Below are 14,572 nucleotides of genomic sequence, written 5' to 3' on the forward strand. Positions count from 1 at the left end.
AGGACGGTGTTGCTGGGCTATAGGAGTAAAGATGAAGTAAACTCCTTCCCAAAGGAATCCAGCTCCCGGTTTTTCTTCCCTTTCAGAACCATCCCTTGAGAGAAAAAATTGTATGACCCCCCGAACCATTCCCCTCTCGCTTTGCCCTAGGCTGGCACTGCCAACTCACGTGTGATCATTACGCCAGTTCTTGGCAGCGGCAGGGCTGAGCTCCGAAGGGAAGGGGTTAAGCCGTAGCAGCACAGCCACTGGGGAGCGAAGATGTTAGTTTGAACTGACAAACCTAGTCCTCTGTAAACAGAGGGAACAAATCGCACAAAACAGCAGCCATTAGGATGGTGGTGTTATTGCTTTAAAGCCAGCAAGCAAGCCACTGTCGACCCCCAAATCTGCAGGAGGGAGCTTACCCCTGACTCCTCATTGCTCCGTAACCAGAGGCGAGGTGGGAACACTCTGCCACCCGAATCCGCTGACACGCCGATAAACTTGAGAGAGAAAGACGGCAGGAGAGAGCGGGAGAAGGAAAAGGGGTGGAGGCAAGTCTGACATGTTTGTACAGTGCCTGGTTCACCGAAGCTGCCGAGTTTGATTTCAGGGTGTGGTAGTAGATGGGACACAGAAGCGTTCAGCGCGGAGAAGCCTCAGATTCGTGTTCCAAGGAAAACGACAGCTGACAGCAGAGCCTCTTGGGATCATCTTGCTTTCTCCTCACCTTCTTCTCTTATTTTGGTCCCTAGAGGGGATGAGAGAGAGAAAGAGCTCAGAGTCACACCTGGGCACTGAGATTTGCTGGGTCTTAGGCAAGAACCTTGCGGAGATCGTCTCCCATTCCCTTCCACCCTTTTTTACACCCACCCCCCCTCTCCACTTCACTGCTGACTTATTAAAGCTCCAACTTGCTCGTTATCTCCTCTCTCAGCTCCACAGCCTCAGGGCCTAGAGCTGCCGCAGCTTCTAACGAATCCCGACATCTCCGCCTGCGTCGCCTGGCTGCAGATTTCGGGACCTGCCACCAATTCCTTGTCATTCCCAGCAGGAAAGCTTAGATTCCTTGCTATATGGCTGGCTATACAAGAATTCATGGATTTATTTGCATGGCGGATGAGCAGCACATGACCTGGCGCTTTTGCACTTTTACGTTTCCCCTGTCACTCGGCATGAGTCAGTGCTGCCAGGTCTGAGGTCTAGGATCACCCTATAATCCGGTTGCGCTGCCTGTGCCGTGCCTCAGGGTTTACTGACTCCTGGAAACAGGCATTTCCACAAGTGACTTGTGTTCCACACGACACCAGCTCCACCAGTAGCTGTGGCGGATGGGCATAGGTGGAAGGGGCCATCATCAGAGGACGCTCTGGGGATTACAGCCCAGGAGAGGTCAGAGTTCATGTCAGCAAACCCATCAGCTGCTCTTTCTCCACTGCAAATAAAGAGGATTCTTGGCCCCTCCAAACCACTAACAACACTGGCTTAGCCCTAAGATATTTTTAGGTTCAAAGAGCAGAGATAAAAGCCTTAAAAATCCACTCCCATGATTTTTTAGGGGCTTTTTTAATGTTGGTTTTGTTCAACCACAATAAACAAATGACATGCTACAAATAATCATGAGACTGTCATCATTTCTGCTGGGAGTGGCTGATCCTGCAGAGGTGGGCCAGCCCAGTGACCTTTTAGCCATGTTCCCCCACTCCCATTTTCCTTCTTACCTATCCATCCCGCCTCATGAGGCTGCAGTATCTTTGTACAACAACCAGTGTCACAGACCTAGCTGGAATGCACAAGATCAGCAGTAGTTACTGAGAAGGAACAGAACTGGGGTTCAAATAGAGAACGCAAAGGAAACCCTACCATTGTAGCTGGTGGTGCGAGGTTCACAATCCTCACTTCCAGACCTGCTAGCTACGTTGTGAAAGGCTCGTGCAGTCTGACTGTGAAAGTGCAGTCACCACTTCTACATTACACTGCAGGTCCTTGCCTGCCAGAGCCTGCCAAAGAGACTGAGGTTTCCTGCCTGCTACCTCACAGCAGCATCCCTAGGGTATAGGAAATAAAGTTAGCCAGGTTCCTTGCAGTCTGGGGATTAGCTCCCCTCCTCCTACGGGGCAGGCCCCATACACAGATGTAATCAAAAAAGGGAAAGTGCACGTTAATAGTAGTAAATAACAAACTCCGATCAAGAGAGGGGGACCCCATTCTTTCTCCAGAAGCCTGGAACTTGCAAGGCAGAAGCAGCGCGGTGGAGGATCAGAGATGAGGAAACAGAGCCTAACCCTGCTAGGTGTGGAGGAAATGCGACAGCGAGTGCAAACGGCCGCTCTCATCTGCTGCATCTTGTGCTTTGCTGATGTGCCAGCCAGCGAGGAGTCATCTGCACAACGATAGCTTTGGGAGTGTCACAAAGAAACGTCATTTATATTCTACAAGGAGTCACCCAGGCTCGGAACTGGCTTCAGATTTGCATAAGCATTGAATTTCACGGGCTTACATGCTAAGACAGTCTTCTAGAACAAAACGCAAGTTCCTTATAAAGGGAAGAGCCTGATTTTACTTGTCAAGACACAAGCTTAGATGAAACCAAGGCAGCTTTGGGTTGGTGTGAACCTCTGCTGCCTACAATCTTAATGAAAAATTAGGACACTTTCCAGTCTCTCTATTCACAAGTTTGGTCCCAGCAGTCCTACACACTGTGAAGAAAGATTTCCCAGCAGAAACGATGCGTCTCTAATTTTCCCCTTTAGCAATTGTCCCTTTATTAAACATTTCACTGCTCCTTCCCTGCCCACTGCTCCCTTCTTACCTAGAGAATTGCACAAGATAATATAAATAATTATCCTCACACATTTATATAAACACAGGCATACACACCCCACTCCTCCTACGGCTGCTGTACTCTGCGTTGCTCATTCAGGTCCTGGCTGTCTTGGCTATAGCAGCAGCCATAACTGGCAAGCAAGAAGTGCTGCAGGGTACATTGACTAAACGCTTGCATCGCAGACTGCCTGATTTATCTGCGCAGCAAAGGCCATTCCGTACTCCTTGTCCCCTCCCCAGACACAAAGCTCCCCTCCCCAGACATAAAGCGTAGCAAATTTCAGATCAAAACTGCTGATCTCGCCTCTCTTCTCACCCTGCCCATCCACGTCACTGCACCAGGGGAGCACCAGTACCTCAAATCCTGCACTGTTGCTGTAACAGATTCCATTTCAGCCCATTTAATCTCTCCTGGAGCAGAGTTTTGTGAGAAAGAAAAAAACCAACCAAACAAAAAACAACACACCAAAAAACCCCACTTTTCGACTTTTTACTATGCCAGCAGGCAAGACTGGGCACTTCTAATCTTCACCAAAAAAAGGTTAGAGACACCAAGGCCAACTCTACCACATATGATGTCTCTCTGCTGCCTCAGCCAGGAGAAACGTACTTGGCCGCCCATTTGGAGCTCGTGGGAACTGGGCTACCTGTTCAGAAAACCTTATCCTGCCTCAGCAAAGCTTCCAGGAGAAGCCTAATACCAAGGCACAGTAAATCTGATGCATTCGGGAAATCCCAGTAAGAACGAAGGCAATTCCACCTGTGGTTCAGGGCTAGACCTTCTAGCAGGGCTCCTCCAAGCTCTGGGAATTGCTTGGAGGCACAAATGCACTCCCATCAGAGAAGTGTGGTCTCTCTTCACTTTCATGGCTCTTGAAATCCAGAGTAAGCTGGCCAGGGAAGTGAAAAAAATACGCCAACAATTGGGACAAAGGGGTCACTAGGAGAAAGGGTGTGTTGCAAATTCGCAAAGCATCAGCATCAACTGATGGGAGGAAGCACAAGATAGGAATCAAGTCTGCAAGTCTCATAATCAACGCATGACATTAGCCAGGACTGGAGATAAGGAGGAAGCAATCCAGAGGCAGTTTCGCTTTAAATAAGTGCCTACAGTTTAGCTACCTTTCCCCAAGGCTACTGCATTCAGAAGTGGGCAGAAAATTTCAAGGGAGCACTGTTTGGGTTGCGAGCTCCAGTGTTAGGGTTACCCTCCTGCCTACTCGGCATCGCTGGCTTTATAAAGGCGGTGTGCGGGAGATCCCAGCGGGACACAGCCTCACCCGCACTCCCGCTGCAGGAGCTCAGTCCGCGTGCTTCTAAGTGCCTCCAAGGTTTACACTCTAATCCAGTTTCCATTTTTTGGCCCAATTTAAAACAAAAAACCCAATTCATCAGAGCTGAAGAACTGGACGTTGGTTTGGCAAGCTCATCGCCCCTGCCAGAGCACTGGGTGCTGTTACAGCTCAGGACACATCCCCGCGCTCAGATCCGGCAGGGCAGTGTGGCGCTCGGAGCCCCTCTTCACCATACGCTCACTGCCAAATCCAACTGCTGGGGCACGCGAAAAAGGGAAATTTCTGCTGCTTCAGGCTCTCATCGGCCAAATCACAGCCAGGCTCTGCTGGGCAGGCAGCTCCAACGGTGGAGCAAAGCAAGGAAGCAGCAGAGGGACCTGCAAATTCTGCCAGACTAAGAACACCAGGCTGGAGCGGCGAGAGCTGAGAACATAAGCAAGAAAGCAGATTAGGCTTAAAGAGAGTAAGAAAACAGCAGACTCTCTTTGAAAATTTTAACTCCCACTCTTGATAAGAAGTTGAAACTAAAGCTCAAGAGGATCACCTGAACACAGCACACGTTATTTTGCTACTGGTTGAATTCCTGTGGCTTGGTAGACATTCCCTGCAGATAATATCAATACAGCTTGGATCACAGCCATCTCACACTTCTTCCAGATCTTTTACTTGCAAAAATTCACAGACGTACTAGGTTATAACAGAAGTAACGTCATGCTCCACCAGACAAGTCTGTGCCACCCTCTACAAAAGGTGTATCTGTGGCTTCCCACAAAAGTCAGGATGATCAGCCCTGCAATGGCAACATCGCGGCAGAAAGCCAGCGCAGCCCACCTTTCCCTCAGATTCGCCAGGTCACCTTGGGAAAGTCATTTTCCACACTGGTAAAATGACTGTGACAATGCTTAACTCCCACAGAACAGAGGCGGCTTAATCTGTTGTTTTTCCAGGCATGCTGCGATCCTTAAAGATGCTATAGAAATGCAGATTGAAATCCCTGGCTGACATAAGAGGAATACAGACTACAGCTTCTGTTCGGAATAACTAGGTCAGTCAGCTATTGCAAAAGTATTAAGCAGAATTCAGAGAATTCCTAGTGGCTAAAATAACGGTAGCAGAAGTTTAACGCCATTTGCTGTTATTAGTCACCCTCTACCTCTGGGTACGTTCAAGCCCAACTCTCAAGAGCCTGGAACAATTTGAGGGCTGGAGCTCACGCTTGTCAAAATGCAGCCACGTGGCTCTGTGCGGCAGGGGAGGCTCCGGTGCCTCTCGCTGCCTTGCGGGGGTACAACTGCCCTCACAGCCAACAGGGCCTGAAGCAGCAGGACTCCTGCAGCCCGCCTCGGAGAGCTGCCCCTCTAATCCTGTGGCAGGGAACGGTGTCACGGTCACCCTCCCAGCAGCAGCACCCTACGGCAAGTGCGGGAGGGTGCTTTGTGCCAGGGTGGTGTATGGGTAGCTTGTTTGGGGGGAAGGCTGGTAGAGGCAGAGAGCAGCTCTTTGAATGGCATCCAAGGAAGAGACAAAGGGAAGGGTTGACCATTGCAATGGGGATGAGTAGCCAAAATTTATCTCAGCCCCCTCCCGTCGCTGGGGCTGGACCCAGCACTTGCTGCCCTCCCGCTGTTCAGCAGTGCTGCAGCCACCCTTCACCCCCTCACACCCAGCCCGCTCCCCCGAGCTGCGCTGGCACGACTCGCGGCTGCCTGCGGACCTTACCACGAGGATAATCAACACAAGTCCTTGCATCGAAAAGCTTTTGGGTTTACTGGAAATAGGAGGTAGGTGAAGGATTAAACCCCTTTGGGTTTTTTTTAATTACTATTATTAATGTTTATTTTTAAACTCGGGTAGTTTCAGCAGCCTGGCGTACAGCGCAGCCACACAAACAGCCGTGCCACCACAGCTCAGAAGCCGGCAGCCTGCAATGCAGGAACTGGGCCTTCTAGTTTTGCCACTGAAACAAGCCTGTCATAATACCGACCCCTCCGTTTCCCTGATCTCCGTGAGCTGTGAATGCACTGGAGTCCACAGGACGGGCTGCAAAGGATTAGATCGTTATAATCTTGACTTGGAGATTTATTTATGTAGTGTAGAAAAATATGCTAGCTGTGACATCCTTGTCTTGCATACTAACTGCTACAACAGAGGAAAAAGTTGTTAATTGCTGCCTCCCCTAAGCGTGATTTTTGGTCTTTCCTGATGGTAGTTAGAGAAGCCTTTTACTTTCTTTATCCTCAGCTTTCTCCTCCCATCTTCATTCAAGCTGCAATTTGTAATAGCCTAAATACCAGCATAAGATAGGAGAAGATGCTGGTTGCTCTGGGGCACGTTGTTTCAGCAGAACACAGGCTGGTGGGTGCACGATAAAGCTTCCAACCACCATTTTCTCCATTAAAAAAAGAAAAAAAAAAAACCTACACAAAACGTTTGTGCAACTATTAATGCTGTCAGATTCCACAATAAGAAACTAAAATGTGCTCGCAGTCAAGCAACACATATTACAGAGGATTGAAACGTGCTGGCTGCTTCTGGTTTTGTAAGAACATTTTTACACCTGATTAATGGAGCCCAAACTGAACACACTCACCCAGTCCCCCTGACCACCCGCACCTGCTGGCAGTTTGCTGCAATCACAACAAATGTCCTTCCTTCAGAGAAGGCTGGAGTGAAACCTAGTGGAACAACCGAACCAGAATCCTCCTCAAGATAACACCAGAAACTAATCCACTGAGATAGATAGCTAGATAGAGAGACAGATAGATAGATAGATAGACAGACAGACAGATAATTAAAGGAAGTATCCAGATTTTAATTAAACAAGTTAAGAAAGGAGCAACATAAGACAAAGCCATTTAAGCTGTAAATAAAACGGTATGTCTCCTGTTCCGCAGATCTAGAGATTCTGAGGATGGCACTATAAAAATAAGTGAAAAAATTCTCTCAATCTTCTACTTCATCATCATTCATCCAACTACTAATTCAAAAACACGTTTCTTGTTCATGGACTCTCTGGAGTGCCAAATAAATTCTATAAATAAATGAATTCACAGAAGTATGTTCAAATAAAAAGAGTATCAACTTAGTTCATTTCCACATGTGACCTTTAAAAACAAATGCTTGTTAAGACTCAAAACGAGCATTTTCTTATTTTGCTCTTCAGAACTTTGATGAGAACTGAAAGCCTGGCTAACAGTTACGCCCAAGTGCTTAAGCAAAGATTCCCTACAGAAATGCTTGGGTAGTTATCTGGAAAATTCTTCCTTCTTTCAACAAATAGCAATCTCAGTCCAGGAACAGCCACAACCCATTGTGAAGGTGGTCACAGACCACAAATTAGAAGTAGCTGGATAATTTAGGTGACCCTGAGTTCTCAGAGACTGTTTTAAAAACATGCCTTTAAATGAAATAAATCTCAATGTTCTTTAAATAAGTTATTGGCTCAGCTTTACGTCACCCAGGCTGCTATTTTGCAGAAGCTTAGGGAGAACAGATTTAGAACTTGGAAGAGAACACAAAAGCCCAAAGATCTTCACAAATTCCCGATTTGGGAGCGAGCAGCAGAATTAGTATTTTCTTCTCTGTTAACACCAAACAGTGCATATTTTATAATAAAGTGTCAGAAATCAGGAAGTTTCCTCAGTAGCAGTCACGAACAGGAGCATCTTGTCTACCAGCATCATCTATGGTTGATGAGGTGGTACAAGATCTAAACTACTTGCGACTTTGCTTTATGCCTTCAGGTTTCTAATGAAATAAACACAGCATGCATTTTTCATTTTATGGCCTAAATATTCCCTAACAGCATCTAGGTTTGCAATCTGATTTTCCACACCTTCCACGACCCACTCAGGCGCTCTGATTTCTGCAGATTAATTATGTGTGTGCCCAAACTGGACAGCTTGCCGTAGCACAAACAGCTCAACGATGACTTGCCCAGAGAGACTTCTTTCCAGAGTCAGTTGTAACATCTGTTCTTCAGATCCAATCCAAAGTCCCTTGAAACCACAGTTTTTTCACTGACTTCCACAAGTGCTAGAAAGATTCTTATTCTAAGCTGGATGTTACAGGAAAGAAGTTAATTTCTAACATTATTGTATGCATTTATGTACTTTCTTGGACCAGGCCCAAAGTACTCATTATAAAGTGTAACACCCTACTTAATTCTTCCAGAAGCCAATCATAAGGCTACTATGAATTTTAATGAGCACTGAATCAAGACCCAGATGGTTTTTAGAGCCAAATTATCCTGATCGTGGTTATTTTAAGCTCTGCGTATTGCCTTCTGGCCACTACATATATTAACCCCTCTGTTCCCGGTCCAGATTAAGGAAAGACTGTCCTACCTGTTCTCCCCATCTAAACACAGCTCTTCAGCCCCACTCTAAAAGACCCTCAGCTCCTGCAATGCCTTGAAAAGTCACATCTTTGCAAGAAGACTCAAAGGTTGACACAGGTGAGGAAAAAAACCGTACCCACAACACAGCAGGGAGACAGTGACCTGATCCATACCGCTTCAGTAACCCAACCAGGGCTCTGTAGCCTTCTGGAGACAGTAACATGAACGTGATCAAATTTAAAAGAGATTAGTAAGTGAAATCTATGAAAATTTTCATCTCAGGGAAGAAGGTGATGGAGTGTAAGAAAAAATATAGTTGCTTATAAGGCACTGTGCATTGCAGAAAACTCGAAGGCCATCAGTAAGTTAACCCTGACACGACAGACAGTCCAATTTAACCAGGTTCTCAGGGGACACCCAATTGATCTCAGAGCCATCAAGTTGACATTATCAGCTCACAGAGACGCTTGTCTCTGCTGAATCTGCTGAGTACGTTTGCTTTCTAGTTTGATATGGTATGTTCCATTGGAAGAACTAAAACTTCTCTTTTATACAATAGTGTTTCAAGTATCTCCACGTCATATGGGCAGGATACCTGGCCCTGGCCAAAGGATGCTGACTGCAGAGCCTCAGCTGGGTCCACCCAAAATGACACTGCTCAGAGCTGGAGTTTGGCTACACCGTGATTCTTCGGAGCAGGCTACAAATTACCTTCCATATCTGCCCCAGACCCCTATGACCTTACTCTTTCCTTTGACTACACGTGGGGCTTGGGCCGTGCTTGTTTCCCGCAAAGCACTGCTGGTGCAAACGGTAACCTGCGTGTCTCAGAGACTGACAAGGCCTTCCCCCTTCCCCTTGGCAACCTGCAGGAGAAAAAATATGGCACTCGACTGTTTCCAGAGTGCTCTTTGGTCGAAGCAGCGCTATTCCTTGCTAGACTTTAAGCACGTCCAGAGAAACGTGGGTTTTTGTTAGAGACTTTTCTTTTTTCTAGCAAATTTTGTGACCAATAACTGACCACAGCAATGCGCGCGAGCCTTGGTAAACCAGACAGCTGTCAGGCAGCCAGAGCGCCAGCTGTTTCGGGGTGGTTGGTGGTGTGAGGTTTTGAGTTGGCTTGTTTTGGGGTTGGTTTGTTTTGGGGGTGGGGTTGGTTGGGTTCTTTTTCCAGACCGGGTTAAGGGGGAGAAAAGGAGAAAGAAAATACAAAGAAAAAGGTTCTGCTACCCACTTCTCTGGTCCCCAGGTGTCCAGGATCTTCTCTCACTTTCCTGCCTTGGGCAACATCAGTTCTTGTCCCAGTGTCCCAATATCTCTGTTCTTTGTTAAAGCCCCTTTACATTCACTGTGTGTTTTTTTTTTCCTTTTGTATTCTGGGATTTTTTTTTTTTTCCCTAAACCTTGTCTGGTAAACAGATGGACGTCATAGAAATGAAAAGGATGAAATGGAAAGAGTAACAAAAACTGAAGCGCAGCATTACGCAAGTCAGCTATGGAAAAGAAATTATGTTATGTCGCTGTATATTACTCAGTTGAGAATGGTTCATGTGTTTACACTATTTAACCACCCTACCAGAATGGGCATCACAGCTTGAGGAACACAGACAGAGCTCTGAAATGATTTCATGATTAGAAATGAGGGGTGGGAGGCAAATAAGGAAGCAAAAGATGGTTTAATGTCCTCTCTTGCCTCCAGATGCACGACACATGGCTCAGTTGTCATAAGTCTGTGCCTGAAATACTTATTTTTAATTCACTGAAAACACACTGACTGAGCAGCAGGAGTGCAGGTGACACACTTAACTCGCCGTCGTTCACTCAAGCAGAGGAGCTCCATCTCCCACCTCTCTGCCGGGACTGCCAAGTAAAGCATCAACGGCGGGTTCAGTAACTCACGACAACTCTGCCTTCTGCCCAGCCCAAGAGCCCTGAGGAGCATGTGCTTTAACAGGTTTCAGTCCCTTTTGACTTGAACCACATTTGAACTTCTTAGTGAAAAAGCACTCTATCCTGTTACTGTTCCTCTGAGCAATCGCACACAGGCCCCTTTTATTATTACATTAGTGTAATTTTGTCTCTGACTTTCCCCCGAGATTAATTACTCACGTCCTGCTATTATTTATTTTACTACTAAGAGCCTGGGTTTTAGCAGTAGTTTTAATTAAATACCAATCCTCCTCCTCAATTAAGATCACCTTTATCTAGCCTGCTGTGTGCTTTGTATTCTCCAGCAGTAGCACTTGCTCCCTCCTATTTATCCTGCCCTCCATGGTTCTCTCAGGAACAGCAAAAAGCCCCCTCTCCCACCAAGTCCTATCAGCAAAAAGAACTACAAGGTTTTGCTAAAGTAAAGAACCATCGCATGGAATATAACGTGGTGCTTAACACTGGTGATGCAGAATTCCAGTTAAGTTTATGCCAAGTGACACTGCCAAAAGCAGCAGCAACTTCCACACCCCCAAAGGCATATTGTCTGCTGCGCTGTCCCGTGTGCCAGCCCACAGCGTGGGGCTACTACTGTCCCCCTCTGGTCTCCCTGCTCCTCTGGAGCCTTGCTCGCACGCCCATTGCTCCCCTACCCTCTGATGTTGGGTCTGTCCTCTCCACATGAAAGATGCCAAGGCAGGTTTTCTTTGGGAGTTTGAAGTTCAGCGTGACCACACACTGGGTAAACACCTCCTCAGTCTTTGCTGTCCCTGGATAATGAATCAGATCTCGATGTATTCTAGACTTCAGCACACAGGATTCTTGGAAGCTGCCCTAGATTAATGTTTTAAGAGTCATTCATTCATGCTCCCCAAGTGTCAGAGGCGGAACTGATGACTCCTGACTGTGAAGTTGGCAGCAATATCCTCATCTCGACTATTTCTACAAAGTGGAATCAAACTGCAGCAACAGCATCCAAGTGCATTAACTGCTCCAGTGCCTGGCAGAGCCAGCTGCGGAGGCAGCAGAAAGTTACGCAATTGCTGCTGGCACCAGACACCCTCCTGGCCATCATTCCCTGCCTGATATCGGGCACCAGTACCCTTCCCCGGGCAATCTCACCTAACCACTCAGCAACCTTCACAGAGCACAACTTCCCCTCGAGGCACTGCTCATTCCTCAGCTTGCACAGGGAAGGGGAGGCAACAAGTCAGAGATCATTTTGATTTCGCTTCTCAGACTTGAAAAGGCTTTTTCCTCCTTCTCGGGTCTAGGTGCAAAAGTTTACTAACTACACTTGCTTCCCTAAACATCAGATGTTTTTGCTTTTATGAGCACGTTTTATTCCTTTTCCAAGAGCAAAATGGAACTGCGTACGAGTACTAGATCTATTAGCGTGCAAAGAGAAACTATAGACACACGCCTACGTGCTTCCCCGCACTTCCAGGCTCAGCAAGTGCACTCCTTAATGGCTTCGGCACCTCTGTAAAATCTGTGCTCTGCTGTACTTTCATCAAGGACTATGATTTATACACCACAACCTGGGCACACAAGTCGCAGTCTGGAGGGTTCCCAGCTAGGAGGAGGTGCAGGGTTTGGTCTATACAGGGGAGGAGGGGATACTGATGATAAAAGACTTTTTTAGATGTTACTCACCAGTTTTTTCCAGAGCCATCTCTACACCTTCAAGTTATTTTTCTCGTAACTTAAATAAGGCTTTCAAACAAGTTCCTGCAGCTGGGACAAGGAGGTCTCTACTACTTTCTGGCCTCTCCACAAATAGTTTTCAACAGTGATAAGCTGTTTGTTCAGGTGCAATTCAAACAGATCCTTTAGAAAAAAATATCCTATCTCCTTGCTCGTGTTTCAATAGAATTTCTTCAAACCAAGCCTATCAAAAACCTTCGAGTTCAAGTTCCCAAGGCAGAAACCATCTTCATTTTGCCTCCTACAGTCCTACAGAACAACAAATACTCTGTCAATGTTTAAAAGCACCAAACTTAATAAACCATAAGCTCGTGTCTATTTACTAAATTTTACTTTCATTCACCCCCTGTTCCTACAATGCCCGTCACTCTATTATTTAAGTACATGCCTTAGAAGCACAGTCAATGGCATTTATTCACCACCACAATACAAGCAGGCAAAAGGCAGCGTTAAAAGCATTCTCCCTCACCCCTTTTTTATGGCTTCAGACCTCAGAAAATTAGTTCTTATTGGCTGATTTAAATTTCCAGCCTAAAAAGGGAGTGCCAGAGACAGCAGAGATTTATGGTCACAGTTCTACAGCTTGGGAAGGCAAAAAAATTTCAGAATTCACCTCAGTTTTAGCGTTCAGAATGCCGGACCCTGTTGCCCCATCTACCTCCCACGATCGCAGCCTTACCTTGAAAAAAAAGATCTCTGAGAAATACTTCTGGAGTGAATTCAGTCCCTTCTTCCTTCTGACTGCAGGTCGCTGCTTGTCTTAAACACGGGAAACATCCCTTGCTTCAGGCACAAATCCGCAGCAATTTCATCGGAAAGCTGCTTCGGCGAGGTCCCGGTGCAGCCTCACACACCGGCAAAGCCCAGCCCTGCCCCGCCGCCCGGGGGGCACGGCGGGAGGGACCGGGGGGCACGGCGGGAGGGACCGGGGCGCACGGCGGGAGGGACCGGGGCGCCGCCCGCCCGGGCAGCCCGCAAGGGCTGGCCAAGCGCCCGGGGCACAGCAGCCTCCCGGCTGGGGACACAGGGAACCACGGGGATCAATTCCATCAAACCCTGCCCTTAAAAGCGGCGAGACGTCCCTTGGAAACCCATCGCGCTCTCGGGATCCCGCAAGGCAGCGAATCGCTGTTTTCTGGGACCTTTTTTATCGTGGGCTCGTGCTGTGAGCTCAGCAGAGAGGACGGGGCTGCCTTGAGTGACATTCGGCACAACAGGCGGGAGCCAGCTCCTCATCGAGATCCTGGAGCCGATAGGGCATCAGCCGAGCCCTGACCGACCCTTCGCCGCGGGCTGGGCAGGGAGGGGGCACATAACGGAGCCCCACACGGCGAGCAGCTGTGATTAAAGGCTCCCGGGCCCTATAGAGTTATAAACTGCAGACCACGAGCACAAACACAGCGTCATTCCATCGCCCAGGCAAACCAAAGCGGTCCTTGGCGAGCGGGTAAGCAGCGCCCTGTCCCTTGCTGGACAGAAGGACGCTGTGGGCATTGTGCTGATCTTGCACAACTCGCCCGCGTCCCTGTCGTGTAATTTCAAAAATGCAAACTCTCGCATCGAGTTGACACTTCTGCAGGCTAAATCTCAGCAACAGCTCTCACGGCTGGCTGTAGAAGAAGGAAGGGAAACTATTCTAAGGCTGGAGACTTCATAGGGATGTAAATTAGGACAGATTGATTGAGCTGATTGAAGCAGCGACAGTTTACACGGGCTGAACCTCTGCAGATGTAACCATTATGTTCCTGCTACTTGAGTCCCAAATGGAACCCAGCAGAATCCAATTCTGTAATCACGGCAGCAAGTGAAATAGCTTCCCCCCACTGCAGTCGGCTTAGAAATCAAGTCAAAACCAGCAGGGCTGCCAGTGAGGCAATTAGGTATTTTCCATAGGTAGTCTGATAAAGAAGCCAGTTATTTACAGTTTCCTGGCATGTCAGGTACTTTAGTGTTTCCTGGACAACATTCAGAAAGGAGAAGCACTTTTTTTTTTTTTAAGATAAAGGTGTTGTATCCAAGAGACAATTAATTCATTTTTCTTGCTTTTAGAGCTGGCTTTTATTCCCTCGCCTGGATAACCACAAGCACATTTTTGTGAGCGTTAGGTAACAAGAAAGCCTGCTGCTAATTCTTTCTCATCAGGGCCTGGGGAAAAATACAAGCTGTTGGGTGAAAGCTAAAAAACAAATAGAAAAGATGGGAGGGGGGAGAGAAGGGGAGTGAGAAAATAACTGAGGAGTGAGTCAGTCATGCTCCTCCTGCTTAGTCACCTGTAGTGCTTCTCTCCAGACACACCGGAGATGGGGAATAAGATGCCTGCCTGCCTGCCTTCCACCCACCTCCTCCTCCTGACAAGGACTTACACAAAGCAGCAGTGGGGCAGAGTTTTGGGAGACAATCATCACCGGTGCAAGCTTTCCAGAGCGCAGAGCTGACAGCAGCCCGTTTGCTCATGTTCCCCACCCCCTCCTGTCGCCCCCTGCACTATTTCTCA

The 14,572-nt window shown here is 47.6% G+C and overlaps 1 protein-coding gene across 1 annotated transcript in view; it reads right to left on the bottom strand.

Moving 5' to 3' along the window:
- Positions 1 to 17: 17 nt before the first annotated feature.
- The window catches only part of BUB1B (BUB1 mitotic checkpoint serine/threonine kinase B), a 46,974-nt gene continuing 32,419 nt past the window's right edge, over positions 18 to 14,572 (bottom strand). The window contains exons 24-31 of the mRNA XM_086472363.1: positions 13,291 to 13,439; positions 12,929 to 13,093; positions 6,694 to 6,778; positions 5,518 to 5,817; positions 713 to 733; positions 408 to 485; positions 170 to 291; positions 18 to 94 (exon numbers count right to left, since the gene is read on the bottom strand). Of these exons, the coding sequence (XP_086328489.1) occupies positions 18 to 94; positions 170 to 291; positions 408 to 485; positions 713 to 733; positions 5,518 to 5,817; positions 6,694 to 6,778; positions 12,929 to 13,093; positions 13,291 to 13,439 (997 nt within the window). The remainder of the gene's footprint in view (positions 95 to 169; positions 292 to 407; positions 486 to 712; positions 734 to 5,517; positions 5,818 to 6,693; positions 6,779 to 12,928; positions 13,094 to 13,290; positions 13,440 to 14,572) is intronic.

Source organism: Leptosomus discolor, chromosome 12 (genome assembly GCF_034619465.1).
Source record: "Leptosomus discolor isolate bLepDis1 chromosome 12, bLepDis1.hap2, whole genome shotgun sequence".
Taxonomy (NCBI): domain Eukaryota; kingdom Metazoa; phylum Chordata; class Aves; order Leptosomiformes; family Leptosomidae; genus Leptosomus; species Leptosomus discolor.